This window comes from Crocuta crocuta, unplaced genomic scaffold, assembly GCF_008692635.1.
Source record: "Crocuta crocuta isolate KB4526 unplaced genomic scaffold, BGI_CrCroc_1.0 scaffold548, whole genome shotgun sequence".
Taxonomy (NCBI): domain Eukaryota; kingdom Metazoa; phylum Chordata; class Mammalia; order Carnivora; family Hyaenidae; genus Crocuta; species Crocuta crocuta.
Window position 1 is genome coordinate 2018355 of NW_027528725.1, and position 26711 is coordinate 2045065.

The window sequence follows — 26711 nt, forward strand, 5'->3', positions numbered from 1 at the left end:
ATTCCCGTCCCTGCGCTCACTCAAATCCCGTTGCATTAATGCACACTGAGCAACCAGGCAAGCCCTGAAGGGCCTCAGGTGGAGAATGAACTTGAGCTAACAGTCACCTTACATGGTGATAAGGCCCCGTGGCGCCCGCGGAAACGAGAAGGGGCACTGGGGCAAAGTGTGCAGCAAGCCCAGCCTGGTCAGCAGGGCCAGGCCACAGGAGGAGTGAGGGTGCCCGTGCTGTGCATCCTGCAGGGCCAGCCCTGATCCTGTGGGTGGCAGGGCCAGAATCTGCACTAACCTAGCAGGAGAGAGAGAGGGAGACAGACAAACAGACAGACAGAGAGGGACACATACACAGAGACGGACAGACTGAGTCTGGGACAGACAGACAAAGACACAAACACACAGAGACACAGACACAGAGAGAGATGGAGAGGGCCCATTCCAGAAGCTGGGCTAGAGGACCGGAAGGAAAGGATTATGGTTCAAAGGAAATGACTGAATGACGTAGAAACAAGCTGTGTGATCCCGTCTGTGTCTGTGGGGGGGAGGGGGCAGGCGGGCAGCAGTACCAAGGACGAGGGACACCGAGAACGTAAGAGTCACCACGAAGCATCAGGAGTGAGGAATGTTCAGGAAGAGGCTCCAGGATAAGGAAAGGCACAGCCTTCGGTCAGCTGTTTGAGGACAGAAAAAGTTAGGAAAACACTGCCCTGGGTTATTTGCCTCCCACACGAACCAAGTAGTGTCCAAGGTCAGTGAGAGCTGGCACCGTGCCCCAGGATCCTTCATCAGGTTCGCCACACCGGCCTGCTCGGCTTTATTACCTTTACGTCGCCTTGGAAGAGCCCGCTCCATCTGGTCGCGGCTGTTAAAAATGTGCTTGGCTTTCTTCTTAAAAATAAACCCCCAACCAAGGGATGAAAGAAAGTGCTTTGGAGAAAGGCCAGGGAGCCTTTATGTACNACGGCAGAAGCCAAAGGATGTCTTTCAGTGCTCAGCCCCGGCGAGGATCTGTAATTTGGGGCGTGCAGAAGGAGCGGTCCGGGAGCAGGGGAGAGAGGTGTGAGCGAATATGGCAGGAAGCACACAGCTACTTTTAGCTAGGTAGCAGGAGACTGCTATTAAAAGTCTGCTTGGAAACTGCAAGCAGCATATGGTCCCAGCCCCGTTGTGTGCAAGCAGGTTTCCGCTCGCACCCAAGGCAAGGCCGGCCGGCGGGGCCTGGAAGGTCGAGCCAGCGCCCGGCCACTACTGTCAGGGGCAGCCAGGCCCCTCACTCGGCCATACTTTGGCACAAGGACGGAATGCACTGGCCGCATCCGGCCACCTCCCACCGACCCGAGCAGAGTGTACAGAAGCCACCGCGGCTTCAGCTCAGAGGCCACGGTCAGAACCCCCTCGGGCCGCCCCCACATGGCGATGATGTGTCCACAGGCGGCCGGCTCTGACCTCGGGGATCAGCTGTGTTGGGGCAAAAGAGAAGCGGTCCTTGAAGTAAAGGCCGTGGTATGTGAGCAGGACCAGCATGGCAGCACGCAGCTGCTGTCCGGGCCCCGCCGTTTCTTAAACTCAAGGTCTGGGTGCCCTTTGGGGACAGGCAAGGGAGCCCGCACTCCTTCCCCCGCAGCTCCCGTTCCGTTTCCCGGGGAGGACGCTTCTGCCCAGGGTCAAGGGCTTCCCTTTCCTTCCCCAACCTTTTCTCCGTCAACAAAACCCAGTGTGGGAACAGTATTCCTATAAATTACGATACAAATTGATTAATGCCATAAAAATGCGACTGAAACCACCCGGCCCTTACGAACAGTGGGGCTTATGTTGTCTGTTCGGCTCTCTGGAGGAACGTTGCCTGAAGAGTTCGGGTATTGTTCACCCTTTTTCTTGGCACACACGCCAACTCCAAAGCCTATAATAATGCAGGTCATTAAACCAAACAACTGCACTTGGACCTCTTTCAAGGGAGTGATTCAGGCGAGCGCTCTCCGCACGGAATCGGTTTGTGTACGGGGTGTTATCGGTCGCTACCCTCCACGGAAAAGTGGGCAAAGACCAGCCCCCCGGGGTTTTCTTGGGGAAATGGACGTTTTTTTCCGTGGCCACCAGGTGGCGCTGTTTACCGAAGCGGGTCGGCTGGGGCCTCCGCGCGGCCCTGGACTTGGGGAAGTGTCCCTCCTCTGTGCCCCGAAGTATAAACGGGAGGGAGGGGGCCATATTATGAGACGCATCCGAAAGTTTTATCCCGGAGGATGCCCCCTCCCGCAGATGTGGTCGGAGAGGACCCCATGCCTCACTTTATCTGAAGAGCCAGGAAGGAGGGGGTGCGGAGGAGCCTCGGGGGACCCTCACCTGCCTGCTGGCCCCCAGCTCCCCATCAGCCTTCTCCCCTGCCAGGCACGTCCCAGCCCTGGCTCTGCCGGGTCACCGTGCCCACATTCCCAAGCACCAAGAAACGCTGCTGACAACGGCCTGGCCCTGCGGATAGGGCTGCTGGGAGGACCCAACAACCCAAGAAAGTGACAGCGCTCTGAAAAGATAAAACATTCCTCAAACATATACTATTATTGTGTTATTTGTTATCAGAAAAAAGACTGATAAGCTGAAGAGGGGGGCATAAGGCATTGGCTATGCAAGACATGTCGTTTTGCAAACTCAGCTATCTGAAGCTTTTTTTTTTTTAACGTTAACTCATTTTTGAGAGACAGAGAGAGACAGAACATGAGCAGGGGAGGGGCAGAGAGAGAGAGGGAGACACAGAATCCAAAGCAGGTTCCAGGGTCCAAGCTGTTAGCACAGAGCCTGAAGAAGGGCTCAAACCTACAAACTGTGAGATCATGACCTGAGCCAAAGTCGGATGCTTAACCGACTGAGCCACCCAGGCGCCCCTCTGATACTTTTTCATATGTGCTCTTTTTGGTTAAATTCATTTCTTAGGTAACTTTAAAAAAAAAAAAAAGGATCATGGCAAAGGGCGTAAGTGTGCGGTGATCAAGTCCATGAGGTAATAAGTGTCGCTGAGAAAAACCTGCCCAGGCAGCGGGGCTGCGAGTGTGGTCGGGGCCACAGCGGCATGGGCCATGGGGTTCAACAGGAAAGGCTAGCTGACCTTAAACAATGTCTAATTTAGGAATCAGTTCTGATTTAGGCTCAGTTCAGGGGAATCCAATCATACACTTAAAGACAAAAGCTGGTCGTTAAGTTCTACACAAATCATAAAGTAAAAGCAATAAGAAGTTTATTAAAGCAACATATATATATTTTTTAAAGCAGTAGAATTTTAAAGGAATCAGATTATTGGATCTGGGCAGGAGCCTTTAGCTCCAAGGTCTTCCGGAGCTAAGGAGAGAGAAAGAGAGAAAGCCTTTCTGGGCACGTATATAACATTTGCAAAACTATGGTTCTGGTCTCTTGGACAGCAAAAAGTCTTTTGTTTCAATTTTTTTAATTAAAAAAAATCCAGTGCCCCCTGTATAAATAAATCCAGAAAGTACTGGATTAGAAAGGAGCCTGCCTGGGTGGCTCCGTCAGTTAAGCATCCAACCGTTGATTTCAGCTCAGGTCATGGTCCGGTGCATGGTTGGTGAGATTGAGCTGAGGGCATGAAGCCTGCTTGGGACTCTCTCTCTCTCCCTCTCTCTCTTCCCTCCCACACTCACACATGTGCGTGCTCCCCCTCAAAACAAATAAATAAAAGTTAAAGAAAAAAAATAGGAATGAAGTGCACTACTAAGGACTTTGGGCCCCGAAAAGGTGGAAGCTAATATGCAGTATTTTGTGAACCTATTTGCTCACGGAACCCTTCTTTCCTAAGAGCCAATCAGCCCTTCTGAGAACTAGTATTTTGTGCAATATTTCTGGAGGAACACCAAGCCGAATGAATGGCACATTCAGGCCGGTGCTGACCGGAAGTCAGGTTGGTACCAACTTCCTTCCTGGCGCTTGAGTAAAAATACCCAAGAGGGTTTGGTCAAAACAGCAGCGACAAGTCCAAGTCACGCTGGAGGAGAAAAGAGGGACGCAGATGTTCAATCAAAAGCGCACAGTCAGGAGTGCAAAGACCTAAAATTCATGATAGAACATTTTGAGCGGTGCCACTAGACTTCTGCGCTAAGGTTTCGTAAATTGTTTGCATCTTACTGTGTGGACTCAGCTTCTGAAACGTCAGATGGACTGAAGCATTATAAACAAATAAGGCCAGAATACTGGAGAAGGAATTTAAAATAGCTACAGCAACACAATGACACTCTTTGTGGGGTTACTGTGGCCCTGGTGTGGGCAGCCAGTGCCTTCATGGGCTTTGGTCTTTTGATTCTGATCACAGCCTGAGAGGTGGGAAGCCCTCAGGTTCAAAGGCTCGCACACAGGCTTGCTGCTTCCCTTGGTTTCCAGATGAGGAAATGGACAACTCAAAAATAAAGAACACTTTCCTGTTAGAGACACAAGTTCTCAAAAATGCAATGGGCTCACTACTCTTATCAAGCTATTGTTTATTATTTATGTCAAAACGTTTTGTAGCCTCAGAAAACAAAAACAAAATGTATTTAAGAGCAGGCTACTGAAAAGTGGATTTCCTAGAAGTACTAAAACCGGTATGGAAAAGTCAGTGAGTGTGCTGTTTTTAATTCTGAGGAGATGGAACATGAGAAAAGTTTAAAGAGACGTCCAAAAAATGTCAATTTAAATTTTTTTAATGTTTATTTATTTTTGAGAGAGAGAGAGAGAGAGAGAGAGACAGAGTGCGAGTCGGGGAGGGGAGACAGAGAGGGAGACACAGAATCGGAAGCAGGCTCCAGGCTCTCAGCTGTCAGCACAGGGCCCGATGAGGGTCTCAAACCCACAAACTGTGAGATCATGACCTGAGCCGAAGTCGGATGCTCAACAGACTGAGCCACCCAGGCGCCCCCAAAGAATGTCAATTTAAATCATTAAACAAATTATCCAAAGTACCTACGGACTCTTACAAGTGGCTTACAGATTTTACTGCTATGACTTTTGCTGCTGTGTGAGCTCAGGCAAGTTCCTGCCCTTCTCTGAGTCTCAGGTTTCAATTATGATGCCTCTAGCCTGCCATGTCAGTGAGGCTCTGGAGCAAGTGCCCAGAGGCGGTCAGCTATATAGGCCACTGTACTCTAAGCTAAGTAAAACATGCCCCCTTCTGGCCACAACAGTCTGTTTGAGAACTGACCCAAAGAAAGCCTTCCTGGCCTGCAAGGTCTGCTCTGTGCCTGAGGGTGACCAGCCCACTGCAGCTGCGAAGACTGAGGCGGCCCCGGTGATCCCCACTTCCTGCTGTTCCCACCTGCCACTGCGTAGTCCCCTCCCCCTCAAGTGTGGACAGGCGCTGTGACTTTCTTCTAACCAACAGAACACGGGCAATGGGATGGGGTGTCACCGCTGCGATGACGTTACATTGTGATGTATACAGCCTTATGATTTGCTGGCCTTGAAGAAGACTGCCATCACGTTGGGAACACCTATGGAGAGGGCCACATAGACGGGAAGCACAGGAGGCCCTAGGAACCGACGGGAGCCTTTCATCAACAGCGAACGAAGAAACAAGGTGCTCACTTCTACAGCTGCAAGGAAACGAATTCTGCCAACACCCTGAGGAAGCCAGGAAGTGGCATCTTCCACTGTTAAGCCTCCAGATGAACACACAGCCCGCTGGCATCCGGACCTGAACAGAAGCCCCGGCCAAGCTGCACCTGTACCCCACCCACAGGATCTGCGAGGCAATAAATGTCTGTTTCTCAAGCCACTATTTGCACAGCAATAGATACCTCATATACCCATCCATCATGGGTGTCCAGTAGGCACGGGAGGGGCTGAGAAAGGGGCTGCTGGCAGGGATGGGAGCACTGGGTGTCAGTCATATCGGCCCGCGCGCCAGAGTGAGGACCCCAGTTCAGCACAGGGCTGGCTCTCCATGTGCCTCCTCTACTATACTCTTCCATCTTTCCCCACAACTATGGTTTGTGTCTCAGAAGGTACAATATCAGCCTTCCTCCNATCACAAAGTCGTTCTGATTTTACCTCTGAAAAATATCTCCACTCCAAACCCTTCTCTGTCTCTCCTCAGCCACTCCCCAGTTCAGACTCTCCTCTTCAAATATCTCAGCTGGTCAACGGCAAGAGGCTAACCAATCTTACTTTCTCCAGGGTTCTACCCCTTGTAAAATACCACTAATGGAGACACGGACCATCGTGGACCATTTTACTCTGCCTCTACCATCACCCACGTACAGCACACAGATTTGGACACACACACACGTACACGCACTCATTAAATCTTTGCAAAGACCCTAACAAGAAGAGTGTCATTATCCCCACTTTAGAGATGAGAAAATGATCCTCAGAGGTATTGAGGAACACATCAGCGGGCACAGGGCTTCATTGCTAAGCCAAGACCGGAAGTTGCTTTATTCAAAACCCACGTTTTTTTCCACAAGCTGCCCCCTGGCTACAAACAGCGTCAAGGACGGGGTCCTGCAGGCAGAGGACATGAGGGTTGGATTTGGCCCGAAGTTTCCTGGACATCCTTGCCCTGCACCAGCTCCGCCACGGCCCCCAGTATGGTTCCCTCCAAACCTCTCTGACAGGTTCCTCCCTGAAGAGTCCCTGCTCCAGAAACTCCCCACTGCCTGGCTTCCCCATTTCCCCCATATGGAAGGTAGAACCTTCTAGAGTTCCCTGTAAGCAGCTGGCGATGTCCCTGATCCTCCTGACTCTGTTCCTATTCTCCCTTTGTCTTCAGTTTTCTCTTTTCTTTGCCTGGTTCTCTCTTCTTTCACCCTTCAAGACTCACCTCATTATCTCCTTCTCTGAGAAGCTTTCCTTCCCCATCCAGATCGGGGCCATTTACTCTCCCGCCATTCTGCAGAACTCTGGAGACACACAGCTAGCATGTGCGGTCCCGTGGCTGATGGCATGACATCACGTGGCTGTCCTGGCACAGACAGCTTACAAGCTGACTTGCATCAGTCTACAGGTCCCCCCCAACAACCTGGATACCCTTTGAGGGCAGGGCTGTGTTCTGTTCCGTTCTGTTACCCCCAGAGCTTAGCCCAGAGCTTGGGACCCAGTGGGATGTTGAAATGAAGCCTTCTGTCCACAAAATGCAGAAGCTGTCAGCACCATGGCCCCGGGAGTGTGTATGCTGACTAAAGGCAAGGTTCATTGAGCCCTACGGTCCTCTACTCAAGCACCCATCCGGCACAGGCGTTTCTACAAATAGCTACTGGACAAATTTCGCACAACTGACTTTCCTTAGCCTACCCATGCACTTGCTGGGCTCAAGCCCTCCTTCCGGGGCAGAGAGTCCTCAATTGCCTCTGACAGTCCGTTCACCCCCCACCCCCTACACATTGACTGTTGGTGTATCTCCTGGTGGCCATTTAGAAGCCTCTGGATACAAACATGTCTGGGAGCATTTGGAGTGCACCAGATGGAGGCAGAAGAATGACCCCTAGTGGTCCTCGATGGCTTTGTTCATGTGTGAAGCACTGGGCCACTGTGGGCCGGGGGCGGGGAGATGCAGACGCATAAAGTCTTGACCGTCTAGAAGAGCACCGAATGATATATGAGGATTCCGGCGATCACAACAGAACAGACGGCCACAGAACTGCACAGTACATTTTAAATATATCGTTTTATTACTGTCCAACTACCCACCTAATGGAGGGTGACTAACACGTATTTTATCAATGTTTTAAAGTCTATGAAATTTTCCATTTAAAAAAGGCTTCGAGAAGCCTTGATGAGTATTCCAAACACGGTATACAGACAACAGGTACATCACAGTGCATTATTTCTTAAAAGGCGTGTTTTTAAATGACTCTTATCCTTTAAGAAAAAGTCCTCCTCAAGAATTACTATTCTTTTGCAATCGGAGAATTCGAAAGAATTCTACATGAACCACCCAGAGGGTCCATACATCCCAGCGCGTGCCCCCTCTAAATATAAATTTTTAACTTACTCCATTGAGCCATTTTCCCCGCGGCAACTTGTTACAGTGGAAGTTCAGAATTGATCAGCCCAGTCTGACTGTGCTCCTTTTCTGATTTGACTGCCTCTGTTTTCTTGGGTGGTAGTTCTTTTTCTGATGAACACATAGAGTAGGGGGAACAAAACACCTTAGTTCCTTTGGTTAAATGGAAATGCTACCAGAATTTTCTCCCCGGTTTAGCTCAGAAACAAAGTTCATAACAGTGTTGCAGGGTAACAGTACTGTCAGTCAGTCTTCTTCGGGTGCTTGCTGAACTGTGTGCTTATAAACCCGGGGCCTCTGAAATATGAAATAGTCTCTTTACCATGACCTCGAGACTCACGTACTAACATGCTGGCTGCCGCCCTGACCTAGCGGCTCCACGGCACACTCAGCCCGCGATCAAACCTTGGACTCGTCAAACATAAAACCTGAGGGATGGTTTCTACAATCAAGGAACAGCAGAGCAAATCCTACCTCCCTCTGGATTAGATCCTTACAAAGTCTACACCACCAGCCTGAAAAGCAGTAAAGCATGCCTGCTCCAGGAATGGCTGTTGTAAGTTTCAGGCTTACACAAGATGAGAGTTTCACACACTCAGCAGGTCTTCCTTGCAGGCCCTGGGCTACTTTAACACACAGTTCAAGAAAGGACTTGAAGGAAATTTTATTTTTTTTTTTAGAAGGAGAGAGAGCACGCATGGGCAGGGGAGAGGGGCAGAGGGAGAGAGAGGGAGAGAGAGAATGAGAAAGGGAGAATCTAAATGGCTCAGTCAGTTGAGCTCTTGATTTTGGCTCAAGTCAAGTCACGATCTCGTAGTTCATAGGACCAAGCCCTGTGCCGGGCTCTGTGCTGGTAACACAGAGCCTGCTTGGGGTTCTCACCATCCCTCTCTCTCCTCTCCCCGCACCAGCTCAAAATAAATAAATTTAAAACAAACAAAAAAAGGTGACGCATTTGGTTAAACATCTGACTTTGGCTCAGGTCATGATCTCACGGTTCGTGAGTTTGATCCCCGTGTCGGGCTCACTGCCATCAGCACAGAGCCCACTTTAGATCCTCTGTCCCGTCTCTCTCTGCCCCTCCTCCACCGGTTCCCTCTCTCCCTCTCTCTCTCAAAATAAATAATCTTAATAAATAAATAAAATACATTTTTATAAAGATAATTTATTGTTTGTAGATTATTCTTCAATAAATCTGAATTTAAAAAAAAAAAAGAGGGGCACCTGGGTGGCTCAGTTGGTTGAGTGTCCGACTTCAGCTCAGGTCATGATTTCACTGCTTGTGGGTTTGAGCCCCGTGTCGGGCTCTGTGCTGACAGCTCAGAGCCTGGAGCCTGCTTCCGATTCTCTGTCTCCCTCTTTCTCTGCCCCTCTCCCACTTGCAGTCTCTCTCTCTCTCTCTCTCTCAAAAATGAATAAATGTTTTAAAAAAAGAGTGGGCAAGAGTGAAGCCAGTAAAGGAACAGGACCCAGAATTGTCAGAGGTCCCCGGAAAACGAGGAGAAAAGCAAAGACAGGAAAACGTGAGCAAACATTGGAAAAGGCCTCCGATTTTTCAGGAAATCAGAAATTCCTCTTCTCCACAGGAAGTCCCTGGTGTTTTTGTCCCCAACAGCCTGGCGGAAGCAGAGATCACAAGAGGCACTGGTTCGCATTCCTGGGACCCGAGGCTCCCTCTCCTGGGCACGAGGTAAATAATAACTGGCTTCACCATTTCAGACAAAAAGAACAAAGATGGGTACTGTTTTCCTACACCTACGCAAGGCGAACATCTCTGTAGCAACAACAACAACGACAATGACAACAGCAGCAACCTATGCGCATCCCGAATGCACTTCATTCCCACTAAAGAGCCCAGTCCACACAGCATGTCCTGAGCGACGGTTGACTGCACAGGGAGGTGCTGCTGGTGATGCGAGCCCTTCAGGAAGCTACACCCGGGAGTCTGCACCGCCGGGTCCCCTCCCAGCACCTCGCCCACTCAACTGGCCGCGCACCCCTGCTCCACAGGCTGGGAGCCACGGCCACAGGTGGGGGTTAGCGGTGTAGAGGTGAGGAGGGCCGAGAGATCCTCTTCCCTTCCAGGCCGTCTAGCTAAGGCCAGCATGGGACTCGTGAACCGAAGTCCCAGCCCACATTTACATATCTTACCGCAGATTTAAAATAACGATACCACACGTTTGCTTTCCCCAGCTAAATCAGATGGTAGGAAAGCTTTTCCAGCCATAACCACTGAAAATACACAGGGGCTATTTAGTGACAGCCCTGAAGAAGTAAATCAACGTACCCTGTGGTACAGTCACCTTGAGATGCATTTGGTTTAACTACTAGAAATTAAGCTTGTTTTTTAAAATATAAAGTTGATGGGGGGGGGGCCTGGGTGGTTCCGTCGGTTAAGTGTCCGACTTCGGGCTCAGGTCATGATCACACGGTTTGTGAGTTTGAGCCCCGCGTCGGGCTCTGTGCTGACAGCTCGGAGCCTGGAGCCTGCTTCAAATCCTCTGTCCCCCTCTCTCAGTGCCCGTCCCCCACTCATGCTCTGTTTCTCTCAAAAATAAATGTTAAAAATTTTTTTAAATAAAAATAAAAATTAAAGCTGATAGCAAATAAATACATAAATAGGAAATAAAAGTAAAATAAAGTCGATGGCAGAAGACAACTGGCCAGACCCAGGTCAGACCCCAATGGCGAAGTCCACACCACTCGAGAACAGGGATTCCCGCAGGCCCCCAAGTTCAAGAAGACCCTGCAGAAGTCCAGAGCTGTGGTTTCACAACCCCCTCTGTTCAGCACCGGTCTGCAAAAGGAGCACACAGTAAGTACTTGTGAAAACAGGAACAGGCCAAAATGGAAGCATGAGCTCAAACTCCCTCCTGTTTCCTGATGCCTCTGTTCACGTCCTAGTCAAGCAAAAGTCCAACAGCCAAGAGAACGAGCGGGCCACCGGTCGATGCAGGAGTTTGATGAGTTTATGAAAGCTGCGCTCCAGAAGGGCACAGGGAGATACAGAAGAAGGAAAGAAGGGGTCGCGAAGACGAGGAGTCGATTGCCCAGCAGGAGCCCCGAATGTGCGGACCGACAACCAGTGTGGAGAATAGCGGGAACCAGCGAGGTTAGGGACAGATCGGCTGGAGACAGTGCACCTCCTCCGTTCTGCAGCAGCTGCATCCGTCCCCGGGCTCTGCTCTTGAGAGAAAAAGAGTACGTGGGGAGAACCAGGGAGGTCAGCCTGGCGGCTGCCCCCCCAGACCACACCCTCCCTGCTGTGGCTGTCAGGGGCCGGCGACACCATGATCCCACATTCACCCCCAAGTCAAGCCAGCTGCCTCACAAACCCCAATCCTGTACGCAGAGCTCATGGCCCAGCTCCGCAGTCCCTCGTAAGTAAGGGGCTGGCTGCACAACCAGGTCCCCGGATGTTGAAGGAAAACTGCAGCTTACAGAAAACAAAGAACAGAATAAAGAGCAAAACTGCCTAAACACTAAACAAAGGTAACTCTGGGTATGGAACTTCCCGAAGATCTAATATGCTCCGAAAGTCATGCTATTTCATCCGTGTGGCCAAGAACAGCTGCTGTGAAAAAGGGACAATTAGAGACAAAGAAAGCTGTTGTTCACACACACTGAGACTTAAATGACAAGTTAGAGAATAAAAGCTTCAGGAGAGCAAAGAATTTCATGTTTGGTCACTGCTGAATCTTGAGAACCTCCAACAGTGTTTGGCAAATCACAGGTGATGAAAGGAGATGGGAAGCGAGAAAAAGAGAGAGAGGGGGAGGGAGGGGGGTTCTGAGAAAAAAAAAAAATACCCAGAACGTACAGGAAGAGACGCTGCAGGTATGAACCTAAGGGGTCCAAAAGCAGATAGCATGGGGTTTGGAAACAAAGTACAGAAAACAGAAGAGAGGAATTATTCAAAGAAATTTCAGGAGCGCATTTCTGAAGCTGAAGAGACGTGAGCATTCACTGAGAGACACAGAGTGCCAGGGGGAGGGATAGGGAAGGTCCACATTTAGATGTGTCACTGTGTCATTTGGACGCTACAGGTGAAGAGAAGATTCTCTATGATTCCACAGGAGGAGCGGAAGCAGAGCGCCCATACAATGGGACGTCAAGCAGAATAACACCAGCTTTAGCGGCAACAATAGGTGCTTGAAGAGAATGAAGCAAAGCCTCTAAGTTCTTTTTTCTTTGAAATTTTTTAATGTTTTATTTATTTTTTGAGAGAGAGATAGAGACGGAGTGAGCAGGGGAGGGTCAGAGAAAGAGGGAGACACAGAATCTGAAGCAGGCTCTAGGCTCTGAGCTAGCCGCCAGCACAGAGCCTGACATGGGACTCGAACCCATGAACCGTGAGATTATAACCTGAGCCAAAGTCAGACGCTCAACCTACTGAGCCACCCAGGCGCCCCAAAGCCTCTAAGTTCTAAGGGGAAATTATTTTGAATGTAGAATTCCCTTCCAAGCCAAGCCAGCAGCTAAAGGTGGGCAAAGGTACCAATATTTTCACATGAAGGGAGAGACTCTGAGAGCTTATCCCTAGGGCACCTTTTCCAAAAAAGTGCTCCAGCAAAATGAGGTTAAAAACCAATAAAGGAAGTTATGGGAGACTGAGAAACCTGGAGTTGACCCCAAAGGGCCAATAAAACAAATCTCAGTGCGGGAGTTGTGCAGAGGACCTAGAAAGTGAGGAGCCCAACGATCAGGTGATCGCTGAGCTCTAAGTGGGACGTTTCCCAAAGAGGAATGGAAGCGGGTCCCAAGTGACAGGAAGGAAGAAAGTGGTTTTGGGAAAAGAGGACACATCGTTGTCCTCTCCCCAGCAACAAAAAAGCCATCCAACTTCAGGAAAACATGGGAGGAAGGGGGGGAACCCTGCCTAGGAGACCGTCCCAGATGAAGCGAGCCCAAATGTGGAGTGACTCGGGCAGTTGATAGAAGGGTCCACGTGACTGGACACTCTGGCCGCGCTCCTTGGTGGGAGGGCGCCAGAGTGCGTAGCCTGAAGGAGGTGCACTCACCACATGGCGCGCGGCTCGGCGGTGAGTCATCTTTACGTGAGTCATCATAATCAAATTGTTGTTGACTGGTATTCCACGTTTAAAAGGAAGCTACAGATAGAGCAGGAAGGCTTGAGTGATGGTCACAGAACAGAATGTTCACATCGTCGACCTCGATAATATACAAGGGAAAGGTGTCACGGAGAAATGGGAGGGAGTCAAGGGGGGAAGGGCAGCCGTGTTAATACCCTCACCTTTTGGAGTGAGAGCCAAGAGATTCTGTCAAGAGTTGCATGAATAACAAAAAAGAAGCTTAAATATAGTTTTAAGGGGGACCTGGGTGGCTCAGTCAGGTAAGCGTCCAACTTCAGCTCAGGTCATGATTTCACAGTTTGTGAGTTCGAGCCCCATGTCGGGCTTTCTGCTGTCAACACGCAGCCCGCTTTGGACCTCTGATCCCCTCTTTCTCTACCTCTCTCTCTCTCTCTCTCTCTCTCTCAAAAATAAAAAATAAAGATTAAACAAAAAGTTTAGGGGCATCTGGGTAGGTCATGATCTCACAGTTTGTGAGTTTGAGCCCCACGTCGGGCTCTGTGCTGACAGCTCAGAGCCTGGAGCCTGTTTCAGATTCTGTGTCTCCCTCTCTCTCTGTCTCTCCCTTACTCAACACTCTATGTCTTTCTCAAAAATTAATAGATGTTTAAATAATTCTTAAAAATTGTTTTAAGTTTAATAAATAAACAGACAAAGAAAAGGTGTAACAGTCACCAAGAGAGGAATGAAAACAGTCCCGTTACTGTCAAAAATGGGTTAGGGGTAAGGAACACAAATGAGCTACTCTCTCATCTACCACAGCAAGTTGTCACTGGGAATGTCCGAGGTGGAAAAATCAAGAAATGACGGCGTAAGAAGGGTACTGAGAAACTCAGGAGCACCTACCACACGATCTGGGGATGGAAATGGTTGAACGGGACTCCAGGGAACGGGGCTGGAACAAGAGCAGCAACTCTAAAGAGCTTCCACCCCAGACACTTCTAGACCATCAGAAGCATAAAGTACATGCAGTTACAATTTTGATTAATTTTAATGAATTTTTTAAAATATCCAAGTCAGGGGGCGCCTGGGTGGCTCCGTCGGTTGGGCGTCGGACTTCAGCTCAGGTCAGGATCTCACAGTTTGTGGGTTCAAGCCCCGTGTCGGGCTCTGTGCTGACAGCTCAGAGCCTGGAGCCTGTTTCAGATTCTGTGTCTCCCTCTCTCTCTGACCCTCCCCTGCTCATGCCATCTCTCTCTCTCTCTCAGAAAGCAATAAAAAACATTAAAAAAAAAACTTTAAAAAATCTAAGGTTCACTACTATAGCATTAGCTGTATCTCTGTGTACGTTCCCAGTGTTAATACTTACCTACTGTTAAGCTTCTATTCTATTACCATGTAGCTTCTAGATCAACAGAGGTGAATTCTGGATTTCAGGTGTCACTTAATTTAAATTTATATATTGTAATTCACATCATCTAAAACATGTAGCTTTCCCCACACTTTTATGTCGCTGGAATCAGGATGGGTTCACGTAATTAGCAGGGTTTTTTGCTTTGTAGTATATAAATTATGGTGACTTCTTATAATTAGTGGTGGCTTGGATTTGACGAAGTAGGATACTTAAGAGCAAATTATGTGTCTAGGTATTTTTCCCTTACATCACTTCATGTAATCGTAAACTGCCACATCTTTTTCTACTACTCTGCCCACCTTCGTTACACTCCAGCCGTACGGTCCGTGGGGTCTTTTCCCAAATGCCGTAGGGCCTTTGGACCGGCTGCTCCTTACCTAGCCCGGGAAGCCCCTGCCCCTCCCCCCAAGTGGCTTGGCACACGGTTCCTCCTTCAGACCTGCAGTCCCAGCTTCAATGTCCCTTCCCTGGAGAAGCCTGTTGACCACACAGTCGAAATCTGCTCCACTGCCCAGAAGCACTTCCAATCATGTTACCCAGCTTTATTGTCATCAAAATACTTACCCTGATATCTTCATGTTTTTGTCTCTTTCCCCACTGGACTGTAAGCTCCAGCACAGCAGTGCTCTCGCCCACCTGGTTCAATACCATATCCCAGCACCTAGAGCACAGGCTGACACCAAGGAGGTGCTTAAATACTTCCAGAATGAATATGTTAGGCCTTGGACACAATATATAACCATTTAGCAAGTAACTCTGTTTCTAATCTCTAAATAACATCGTGCCCTTTTTTCTATGGAGAAAAATTTCCTATGTACAAATTCTTTTGTTAAGAGGTGCATTTCTGATCACTACCCAGGTAAGTATAATTTTATTTTTTATTTCTTCTTTTTAAATTTTTTTAAATGTTTTATTTCTTTCTGAGAGAGAGAGAGACAGTGTGAGCAGGGGAGGGTCAGGGAGAGAGGGAGACACAGAATCTGAAACAGGCTCCAGGCTCTGAGCTGGCAGTCAGCACAGAGCCCGATGCGGGGCTCAAACCCACGAACCATGAGATCATGACCTGAGCCGAAGTCAGATGCTCAACAGACTGAGCCACCCAGGCACCCCTTATTTTTTATTTCTTTCAAATATTTTTTTAATGCTTATTTATTTTTGAGAGCAAGAGTGAGACAGACCATGCGCAGGAGAGGAGCAGAGAGAGGCGGAGGCACAGAATCCGAAGCAGGCTCCAGGCTCTGAGGTGTCAGCACAGAGCCCAACGTGGGGCTTGAACCCACGAGCGGTGAGATCGTGATCTGAGCCGAAGTCAGATGCTATAGCATGAAATAATTTATACCACCTTTCATATGTTTGTACATATTCTAAATCTACCTACTACTGACTGGAACTGATAGCAAACAGGTAGCAAACTAGGATGAAAATAAAAAGGTTGTTTGAAAACCTCAAGCGTGTGATTACCTTTAAGTCTTTAAATTTTACGATGGGCGCCTGGGTGGCTCAGTCAGTCAAGCGTCCGACTCTTGATTTCGGCTCAGGTCATGATCTCCCAGTGCACAGGATCGAGCCCCATGTCGGGCTCTGCGCTCACAGCATGGAGCCTGCTTGGGATTCTTTCTCTTTCTGCCTCTCCCCAACTCACTCTGTCTCTCTCAAAATAAAAAAATACACATTAAAAAGAAATTTTAAGAAGAAAGAGTAGTCCTCTCTCCCAAAGGAAAGATGAAGTTAAAATACTATTTATATTTAAATTTTATTTCCCACAGTCCAGTTCAAAGGATTCATAGAAACAAAGTTAGTTTGGTATCGCAGAGCACCTAACATAATCAATAATGAACAAGTTACTGTCAGTTTCTTTAATACTTGCATTTTACATGTATGACAAAAGGGTAAAATAAAAAGGCTGAAACCCTGAAGAAGTGTTATTTGTCTGCTTTTTTTTTTTTATTTAAAAAAGACCATGATTCTTTGGGAGGTGATACAAGATTGCTTTCCACTCAGATCATGATTTCCACAATTTCCATAATAACCATAAATTTGAAAGGCTCCCAGTCTCCCCACCCCAATTCCCTTATGGCACCTATATGTGAAATGTCACTTCCAAAAAATGGGGGGAAATGTGCTGAATACTGGCTTTTTATCACAGTACTCCTTTCCTGAGGAAAAGTTTTCTGGTTGCTAAGATTAGAAGATGGATATACAAAAAAGCTTAACACATCTCATCAATAAAAGCCTTTTCCGAACCAACTCTATGGCTGTCTCAGAAGAAAACTATATTAGAAACAGCAGCCAATTCTCAGAGGTAAAAGGGCAATGGCTTATCCTTTCCCACTTCTCATTTTAAATTTAGAATTACAGAGCAATTCTATGAGAGGTAGCAGAATGTCAGACACTGGTGCTGGCTTTGTGATTTGAGGATACAATTTGAACTCATCACATTCTTCAGAAGAGCTCATTATACCTAAAAGAAACAAAAGAAGAGGCTTGCTCAACCTCTGCATGCAGAGAGGTCGACCAGAAGGACACATCGGTTACCAGTGGAGAAGGAGGGGCCTTACCACGACTGGCCATTAGGGGAGGACACATCCAAAGATAGATTTTTTAATCTGATAAGAAGAGTGTGTCACGTATAAAGTATAAAATGCTACTCTGGAGACTTCACTTAATCTACTAAAACAAAGCTTCTATGCAAGAATCAGGATGCTACAGGACAGAAATAGCCAACACGGGTTGTCACTGGCTAATATTTAAGTATGAAGAATTCAACTTTTATTTTTCATAGGTGATGAGAAGGGTTTATGAGCTTGTTACTGATCTATTTGGCCCAATTCATATTCATTTTATTTTTCGCTGCACTTCAAATCTACAGGGTATTGCTAAGAAACTGACTGCAAAAAAATCTCTGAATTTTTCAGTGTCATTAGGACTTAATGTCATTAGAACTTTTTTGAGTATTTCTGTTAAGCTGATAAGAGTTGGGGAGAGTATTATCCTACCCACCTGTCCCCAAACCCAATAAAGTAGGACATTTTTATTTCAAACCAAAAGATGGTAACGTTACAAACCTAGGGGGGTGGGGGATAAGATGCTATGACAGTGCATTTCTCTTTAACGCTTGACTATTTCCTACTGATAGCACTACACACGTGATTAAACTTTTGGGAGGGAGAGGGGGAAAGAGAAGGAAACTCTAAAACCTCCTGACAAAGTAGCCATTCCAATGCATGGACAGGGCTTCTTTCTTCTGCCAGCCACTGGTTCACCAATATTTTCCCCATTTAAAGAAGTATGTGTGAATGAGGTTGGGAGGGCAGGGAATACACCAAGAGGTGGACTATACTCTTCCCTTGAGGAGCCCGCCCTATGTCCTTAGCGGCCATTGCTTTGTCCGCCATCTTGGCATTCAGAGTAAGCAACATCTTTCTTTAAAACTTTTCTTGTTCTTGCTGCTTTTCTTGCCGTTCTTGTCTTTGTTCTCAGACATCTTTTTTGCTCTGATTTCTCTCATTAGGTCAAAGAACACCTGGGGTGGGGAGGAAGGAACGAAAAGAATAGGAAGGAAAAAGCCATTTAATGATTTCATGAAGCAATTCTACTAAGCAGGAATTTAAAGCATAAAGCAAGCTTATTTTTGTAAACCCTGAGCCAAAGTTTGCATTAGACTTTCTGGCATTTCCAACCACGAGGAAAGGTTAAGAAGAGGGGTACCTGCTACTGAGTGCTTTCTTCTATATCCCCACACCTTATGTAACCCTGATCATGACTCTATAAATGTAGGAACATCACTATGCCTGCGGCTTCCCCAGCAGGACCAGCAGACTTGGAACACAGTGGAATTGGGAGACGGGGGGATAAAGCATAAACAAACTAAGGCTCCTGCACTAGGAAACTGGGGACAGGAGCGGAGAGATGTCCCACTACCCCTCCACAAGCATGCTCCTACCCTCCCTCTCTCAGGAACAGCCACTGTTCCTTGCGATGTTAGCTGAAAGGAACTTTATCGAGAACTGATAAGACTTGTCCTCTGCATGCAATGTGTTATTCAGACACAAATTATCATTTGTCAAAATAGTTTGGGTTTTGCCCTCTGCTCCCAGCAATCGGGCCGAAGTGCCCAGATACCCAAGCAGACAAAATAAGCCTGAGACAGAGAAACATCTCAGATTTCTCAGGGGGAGTGATAGAGACTGAAAGCATGTGGCTGAGTGCAGGCTTTAATCCTTGGATGTTCACACGAAACTACAACCTCCTTTGATTTTCATAGACATACCTTCTTCTTGGTGAAAAGGAAGGTTAAGCTTTCTGAGTGGGGGGCTCCACGTGCATGTACCACCAGCTCCAGGCACAAAAAAGCCCCCCCTCCCCACAAAATGACCTAAGCACCCCGCCCACAAGAGCAGCAGCAGCGAACAATTTCAAATGTTATGGCTCCTTCATTTTGTTCTAACAGCAAAGGCAGAGGAGGATGGAATGTGTCCAACGTAAAATGATGACAAAGTTGTTCAGGGGCCGATCTTATCAACCTTCCGTGTAAACCGTGTACAAGTGAATACAATGCTGCCAGTGATAAATTTCTGTGGCATCTGGTTTGGCAGGTCAAGCTGGTCCAGCAGAGGAAGGAGACGCAGCTACCCTGCGACAGCTCCCACCCCAGCACCCGGTCAGAAGCTATGCATCCCCGCTTCCGTGCCAAGAAAGCCTTCCCGATGTTTTTAAAATAAAATACATGTCTGGATTTCCTGTGCGTTTTTGACAACCAGGAAACAGAGATTTGGAACGGCACAGCAGCCAGCACTGAGAAATTATAGAAAAAATAGTGAGTGAACATGCTTCCCGTTACAGACAGATTTATATTGTAGACGCTACCAAAACGCTTCCGAAGTGAACGCTTTCTGGGGCACCTGGGTGGCTCACTCAGTGAGGCCTCTCTCTGACTCTTGATTTCGGCTCAGGTCATGGTCTCACAGTTGGTGAGTTCGAGCCCCACGTCAGGCTCTGCGCTGTCAGGATGCTATTGGGATTCTCTCTCCCCCATCTCTTTCTGCCCCTCCCCCACTCATGTTCACTCACACCCGCTCGCTCTCTCTCTCAAAATAAAGGAACATTTAAAAAATAAATAAAATAAAGTGAACCCTTTCTGAGGAGAAATAATGACTGACACCACAGAAATAAAAAAAATTATTAGAGTATTAAAAAACCATATGCCAACAAACTGGACAACTGGAAGAAATGGATAAATTCCTGGAAATGTATAATCTTCCAAAACAAAATTAGGAAGAAATAGAAAATTTGAACAGACTGGTTACTAGTAACAAAATTGAATTGATTAAAAAAAAAACACAAAAAACCTCCCAACAAATAAAAGTCAAGGACCAGATGGCTTCAACAGTAAACTGCACCAAACATTGAAGAAGAGTTAATACCTATTCTTCTCAAACTGTTCCAAACAAAAGAAGAAGAAGGAAAACCTCCAAATTCATTCTATGAGACCAACATTACCCTAATATCAAACCCAGAGAAAGACTCCACAAAGAAAAAGAGAGAATTACAGGACAATATCTCTGATGAACACAGATGCAAAAATCCTCAACAAAATATCAGCAGACTTAATTCAACAATGGTTAAAAGTATCATTCACTTTGATCAAGTGGGATTTATTCCAGAGATATAGGAGTGGTTTGATATTTCCAAATCAACCAGTGTGATACATCACATTAAAAAAAGAAAGGATAAAAACCATATAATCACCCTCAATAGACACAGAAAAAGCATGTGACAAAATACAACATCCATTCATAATAAAAACTTCCGACAAAGTGGGTTTAGAGGAAATATATCTCAATATAATAAAGGCCATATATGAAATATGCAAAGCTAACATCATACTCAATGGTGAAACTGAGAGCTTTTCTTTTATGATGAAGAACAAGAAAAGATGTCCACTGTCACCACTAGTATTCAAAATAGTACTGAAGTCCTAGCCACAGCGATCAGACAAGAAAAAAAAAAGGCATACAAATTAAAAGGGAAGAAGTAAAACTGTCACTATTTGCAGATGACATGATACCATGTAGAGAAAGCCCCAAAGATACCACACACAGAGACAAAAACAATTAGAACAGATAAATAAATTCAGTAAAGTTACAGGATACAAAATTAACATATGGAAATCTGTTGTGTTTCTATATACTAAAACGGAAGTAGCAGAACAAAGAATTAAGAAAACAATTGCACCAAAAGGAATAAAACACATAGGAGTAAATTTTACCAAGGAAGTGAAAAACCTATAGTCTGAAAACTGTAAGATGTTGATAAAAGAAATTAAAGATGACACAACAAAGAGAAAGATGTTTCATGCTCAGAGACTGGAGGAACTAACACTGTTAAAGTGTCCCTACTCCTTACAGCAATCTACAGACTCAGTGCAATCCCCACCAAAATACCAATAGTATTTGTCACAAAACTACAACAAATAATCATAGAATTTGTATGGAACCATGAAAGACGCTAAACAGCCAAATCAATCTTAAGAAAGAAGAAGAATAAAGCTGGGGGTACCATAATCCCAGATTTCAAGATCTACTTCTCCCAAGCTGTAGTAATTCACCAGCACGGTACTGGCTCAAAAACAGACACAAAGATCAACAGAACGGGAGAGACGGCACAGACATGTACCTATGATTATAGGGTCAACTGATCTAAGACAAAGGAGGCAAGAATATGCAATGGGGGGAAAGCAGTCTTTTCAATAAATGCCATTGGAAAAACTAGACAGCTGCATGCAAAAGAATGAAACTGGACCACTTTCTCACACCACACGCAAAAATAAACTCAAAATAGATTAAAGGCCTAGATGTGAGGCCGGAAGTCATAAAACTCATCAAAGAAAACATAGGCATGAGCACCAGGTGTTGCATGGAAGTACTGAATCACTATATTGTACATCTGAAACTAGTATCATACTGTATGTTAACTAACTGGAATTTAAATAAAAACTTGAGGGAAAATAAAGAGAAAACACAGGCAGTCACTTCTTGGACATCAGCCTTAGCAACATATTTATGGATCTGTCTCTTCAGGCAAGGGAAACAAAAGCAAAAATAAACTACTGGGACTACACTGAAATAAAAAGCTTTTGTACAGGGAAGGAAACCATCAACAAAAGAAAAAGACAACTCACCAAATGAGAGAAGATACTTGCAAATCATATAGCCGATAAGGGGTTAATATCTAATAGGTGAAGAACTTAGACCACTTAACACCTAAAAACCAAATAATCTGATTTAAAAATACACAGAGGACCTGAATAGACATTTTAGCCTGGGAGACATAAAGACGGCCAATGGGCACAGGAAACGACACATCACTGATCCTCAGGGAAATGCAAACCAAAACCACAATGAGATAATCACGTCCCACCACCAGTTGGACAAGTATCTTGTCGAAAAGAAAAGAAGTGTTGACAATGATGCAGAGAAAACAGAATGCTCGTGCCCTGCTGGTGGGAAGGCAAACTGGTGCAGCCACTGTGGAAAACGGTGTGGAGGGTCCTCAAAAAATGAAAAATAGAACAACCATATGATCCCGTCATTGCACTACCGGATATTTACCCAAAGAACATGAAAACACTAATTTGAAAAGATATACACACCCTGATGCTCATAGCAGCATGACTTCCAACAGCCAAATTATGGAAGCAACCGTAATTCCCAAAGTATGGAAGCAATCCATCGATAGATGAATGGACAAAGAAGATGTGGAACATATATACAATGGAATGATATTACTCAGGCATAAAAAAAGAATGGAATCTTGCCATTTGCAACAACATGGATGGACCTAGGGGGTATTTGTTCCCCTAACAAGACAGAGAAAGACACATGCCATGTTATTTCACTTATATGTGGAATCTAAAAAACAAAACAAACAACAAACACAGACTTAAATACAGAGAACAAACTGGGGGAAAGTGGGGAAAGGTGGGAGGATGGGAGTGTTAGATAAAGGAATTTGGGGGTGTGGGGGTGCCTGGGTGGCTCAGTCGGCTAAGCACCCAACTTCGGCTCAGGTCATGATCTCACAGTCTGTGAGTTCGAGCCCTGCGTTGGGCTCTGTGCTGACAGCTCAGAGCCTGGAGCCTGCTTCAGATTCTGTGTCTCCCCCTCTCTCTGCCCCTCCTCCACTCGCACTCTGTCTCTCTCTTAAAAATAAATAAACATTAAAAAAAATTTTTAAAGAGGGGATTTGAGATACAGACTTCTAGTTATAAAATAAATAGGTCACAGGGAGAAAAGCACAGCCTAGGGAAAACAGTCAACAACACGTAATAACGTGGTGTAGTGATGGACGATGGCCACACCTGTCATTGTGAGCACCAAGTAACATCAGGATTGTTAGATCAAGTTGCTGTGCACCTGAGGTAAATGTAACATTGTATGTCGATTATACTTGAATAGTAAATAAATCATTTAAAATAATAAAGTGAGCCCCTTCTAATACCAACGTTCTAAATACCAATGTTCTTCTAGGATCATTTCAAGCTAAGACAAAGCTTTGGTCACAATCTTCCCTCTTCAGGTAAGAAGTAAAGGAGAATTATTTCCCCGTAAGAAAGAGCAACATAAGCAATTTGGGGGACTCAGATGCTGATGCCGCATAAAAGCAGATGTATCCGGTGCTTGGCTGCCAAAATGAAATGGGTTCAGATGTTACAAGAGCATGGATCACGAAGTCAGAGCTACAAACACGGTGAAGGAGGAAGGTAAAGCCTCCTCTCTAAGGCTGTCCACTCTCACTGTGTGGCAACCACTCTGAACCNTGAGGAAGGTAAAGCCTCCCTCCTCTCTAAGGCTGTCCACTCTCACTGTGTGGCAACCACTCTGAACCTCAGTTCTTTAGAACCCAAAACCTGACAGTGGCAATCACTGGGAGGTGGATCTTCCAGCTGTCAATGTTCATCACTGTCAAGGTCGCCCTTTCACTGGCTTCAGAGATTTGAAGGAGAAAGTATGCTGAGCATGGCTGAGAGAGAGAAGGGGAGGGGAAGGGAGGGGAAGGGAAGAGAGGTCCCTGGAGAGTCGATTCCTGAGAGCAAATGTTGTCTAGAGACTGAGTTATAAAGCACAACACCTTGGCTCTGCCGGTGGGCAGTAAGGTGAAAAGAGGAAATCTAACCTATAAGTCACGACCAGAAAGTCAAGGCACCCCGTGATTCCCTGGGGAGCCCCCACGAAGCTGCGGACGGACGTGCTCGTGGAGAAGGTGGGCCATGGTGGATGAGAGCATGGGGGCTGCTGAGCCCGTCCTTCCCGCGCTGCCCTCACTGACCCACGGTCACGGTCACGGTCACACTGCCATATGTCCCCAGGCCATGTCAGCAAAGGCTCGAGGCTAAGGGAGGGGACTCTGGGTTGGTTTACATTCACGGCCAAACTGTCCCAGGGCTTCCCCTACACTGACTGAGACATCTAGGAAATCAGCCCCCCCCTGCTTTCCACAAACGGTTCCCTCAAAACCCAACAGATGGGACGTCCCCGTCCTGCTGTTTTCTAAGAACCACATGCAGAGCAGAGCGCACACTGACCTTGTCCACATTGGCCCGCGTTTTAGCCGAGGTCTCCACGTACTGCACGCCCCACTCCTCTGCTTTCGTCCTGGCCTCCTCGACGGGCACCTGCCTGCGCTCCTCCAGGTCGGACTTGTTTCCCACCACCAGCAATGGAATTTTATCTTCTTCGGCCTTAACGCGGAGGATCTGTTCCCTAAGACATTGCATCAAAAGACAGCGGCTCAGAAAGCTAGAATACAACTCCACTCCATGGACGGACGCATCTAAAATGAAAGGCTTTTCTCGTGCGGAAAACATGGTTACCCTCAGGGCAGGCCCCAGGGCAGCAGTCCCCAGGTCCCGTCACAAGCTGGACAAGTGTTTTCAAAGCGTGGTTCTCAGGTTGCCTACACCAGAAGGACCTGGGGTGCTCGTCACAAACACGGATTTCTGGGCCCAACAGGAACCCCACAGAAGGAATGTCTGAGTCGGAGCCCAGGATTCTGCGTTTCATCGAGGTCCCCAATTGATGCTTAGGCACCAAACCTTCTTAACAAAAAGAACAACCTGGGAACCTCTGGGATAAAAAAAACAAGCTAAAAGAAGTGTCTTCGGGGGCACTTGGGTGGCTCTGTCAGTCAAGTGCCCAACCAGTGATCTCGTTTCAGGTCATGGTCTCACGGTTAGTGAGTTCAAGCCCTGCATCAGGCTCTGTGCTTCCAACATGGAACCTACTTGGGATTCTTTCTCTCTCCCTCTCTCTGCCCCTCCCCTGCTCACACTAGCTCGCTCTCTCGGTCTCTTGGAAGGAAGGAAGGAAGGAAGAAAGGAAGGAAGGAAGGAAGGAAGGGAGGGAGGGAGGGAGGGAGGGAGGAAGTCTCTCAGTGGAACAGAGCACTAGAAAGAAAGAAAGAATCTTCGTACATAAAATGCTTAATAATTCCCCTGAAAATATGGTATGATTTCTTTGTGAGAATAACAGCTGTGAAATCAGCGGTTTTCATCTGGAAGGTGGGAGTCTATTAGCAGATCATGAAATCAGTTTAACAGGTCACAACCAGATGTGTTTTTTTTCTCTCAGTGGAACAGAGCACTATGGACCAGAACACAAACATCAGAGGGGATCTCAAGTATTACATCAGGTATGGTTTTGTGAAACTTCTCTTTCGATTATATCTATGTGTGTGTGCACCTACCGCCCCCCCCCCCCAAACAGCGTCCACTTAGATACAGTAAATGTTACAAGAAATNAAGGGGGGGGGGGAAGGAAAGGAAAGGAAAAATCCAATATCTATGGAAAAGTACTTCAAAAACATCTCCTTAAAAAAAAACATTAACTGTAACACCTTAAATTTTACCTCTACTAAAACTACCAGCTACCTAAGTTATGAATCAATACCAAATATTTAAAAAATAAATATTCCATTTCCATTATTTTGGTCTAGTGAAGACATTTCAACTTCTACATTCCAATATACTCCAAAAAGGGACCACTTCAAAAGTATATTTTGTGGAGATCTGTACTGATTTCTATATGATATAGGGTAACTTTTCATAATAATGAAAATATTAAAAATGTTTCCATTAGATTCAATTTAAGTATCAGATATCAGATATCAAATATTTTAAGAAAAACCAAAAAGAGGTAGATGCTTAAAAATTGCCCCTAAGTAGCTTTGCTATAGCCTACATTTCAACTAGGGGTCAAAGAACAGGCCACATTTAGAAGTTATGCGATCAGCACAAACTTTGAACAAGAAAAACCAATAATTCTCTGGCTCATTAGTCATGCAGAGGTTTGTAAAATTATCTCATTAATAAACATATTCATCCCAAAATAGGAGCACTGGCTCTGGTCTCTTAGAAAAAATCCTAGTTTTCGAGCTTATCGAATACTGTTCAGGGCAAGGTTCAAGGAAGACAGAGCGTATTAACATTTTGTTTTGTATTGGGCCCTTTCCATAAATACCGAAAGCTATGTCTGCAATCTGCTAACCGGCGTAAACTGAGTTTGACCACAAAGGCTCAGATGCCCTACCTCCTTTCTTCCGGGTCTGACGCCGTGAGAAGCCTGGACAGTCCTGTGCCTTTTCTCTGAATGTCTGGAGTTCAAGTCAGAAGAACTCACCGGCCCTTCCTTTTTCTTTCAGGCAGTCATCTGTGCTTTTTCTTCTAGGGGTCCCTGCTCTCACATAATGACCGAAACCCACCTCCCGAGATGAGACGAGGCTCTTCTCCAAATCTCTGAGAACACATAAGAACTGGGGGTGGGGGGTGCAGGGAGACAGGATGAGGGTGGCATCATCTGTCCTCTGGATGGGACTCTCTCACTGCCCACCACGTCCTTTCTGGGTGAGTCATGGGGTAATGGGAAATCAAAAGGCTCAGGACATGCAAGAAAATAAGGAGGTGTGTGCATCTGGTCTGCTTTATCCTCAGGGATGGATAAAAACACGATGACACAGATGCAGTCACAATTATGAATACTGTACCCACAAAGAGAAAACTCTAGGCAAGTCGGGGAAGTCTGGGAACTAACAGGTCTTCTCCTAAGAGTCCTGGCCACTTAACTGATCGCCCCCACGCACACTCCAGTAGCGGAGAATTTACATGGTCTGCCTTTGAAGACTTAACACTAGGAAGCAACTGACCACCACTACATTGACCTGGGTTCACCCCGTGAGGCCCCCCCGGCTCACTGATGCTTCCTTCCAAATCTTGGGGGGATATTTAGTTTCCTCA

General features: G+C 46.5%; 1 protein-coding gene across 3 annotated transcripts in view; it reads right to left on the reverse strand.

Moving 5' to 3' along the window:
- Positions 1–16263: 16263 nt before the first annotated feature.
- The window catches only part of RALB (RAS like proto-oncogene B), a 46026-nt gene continuing 35578 nt past the window's right edge, over positions 16264–26711 (reverse strand). For all 3 annotated transcript variants that reach the window (XM_077755296.1, XM_077755297.1, XM_077755298.1), the window contains exons 4-5: positions 24006–24183; positions 16264–17945 (exon numbers count right to left, since the gene is read on the reverse strand). In XM_077755296.1, coding sequence (XP_077611422.1) covers positions 17826–17945; positions 24006–24183 — 298 coding nt within the window. In that variant the 3' untranslated portion in view covers positions 16264–17825. The remainder of the gene's footprint in view (positions 17946–24005; positions 24184–26711) is intronic.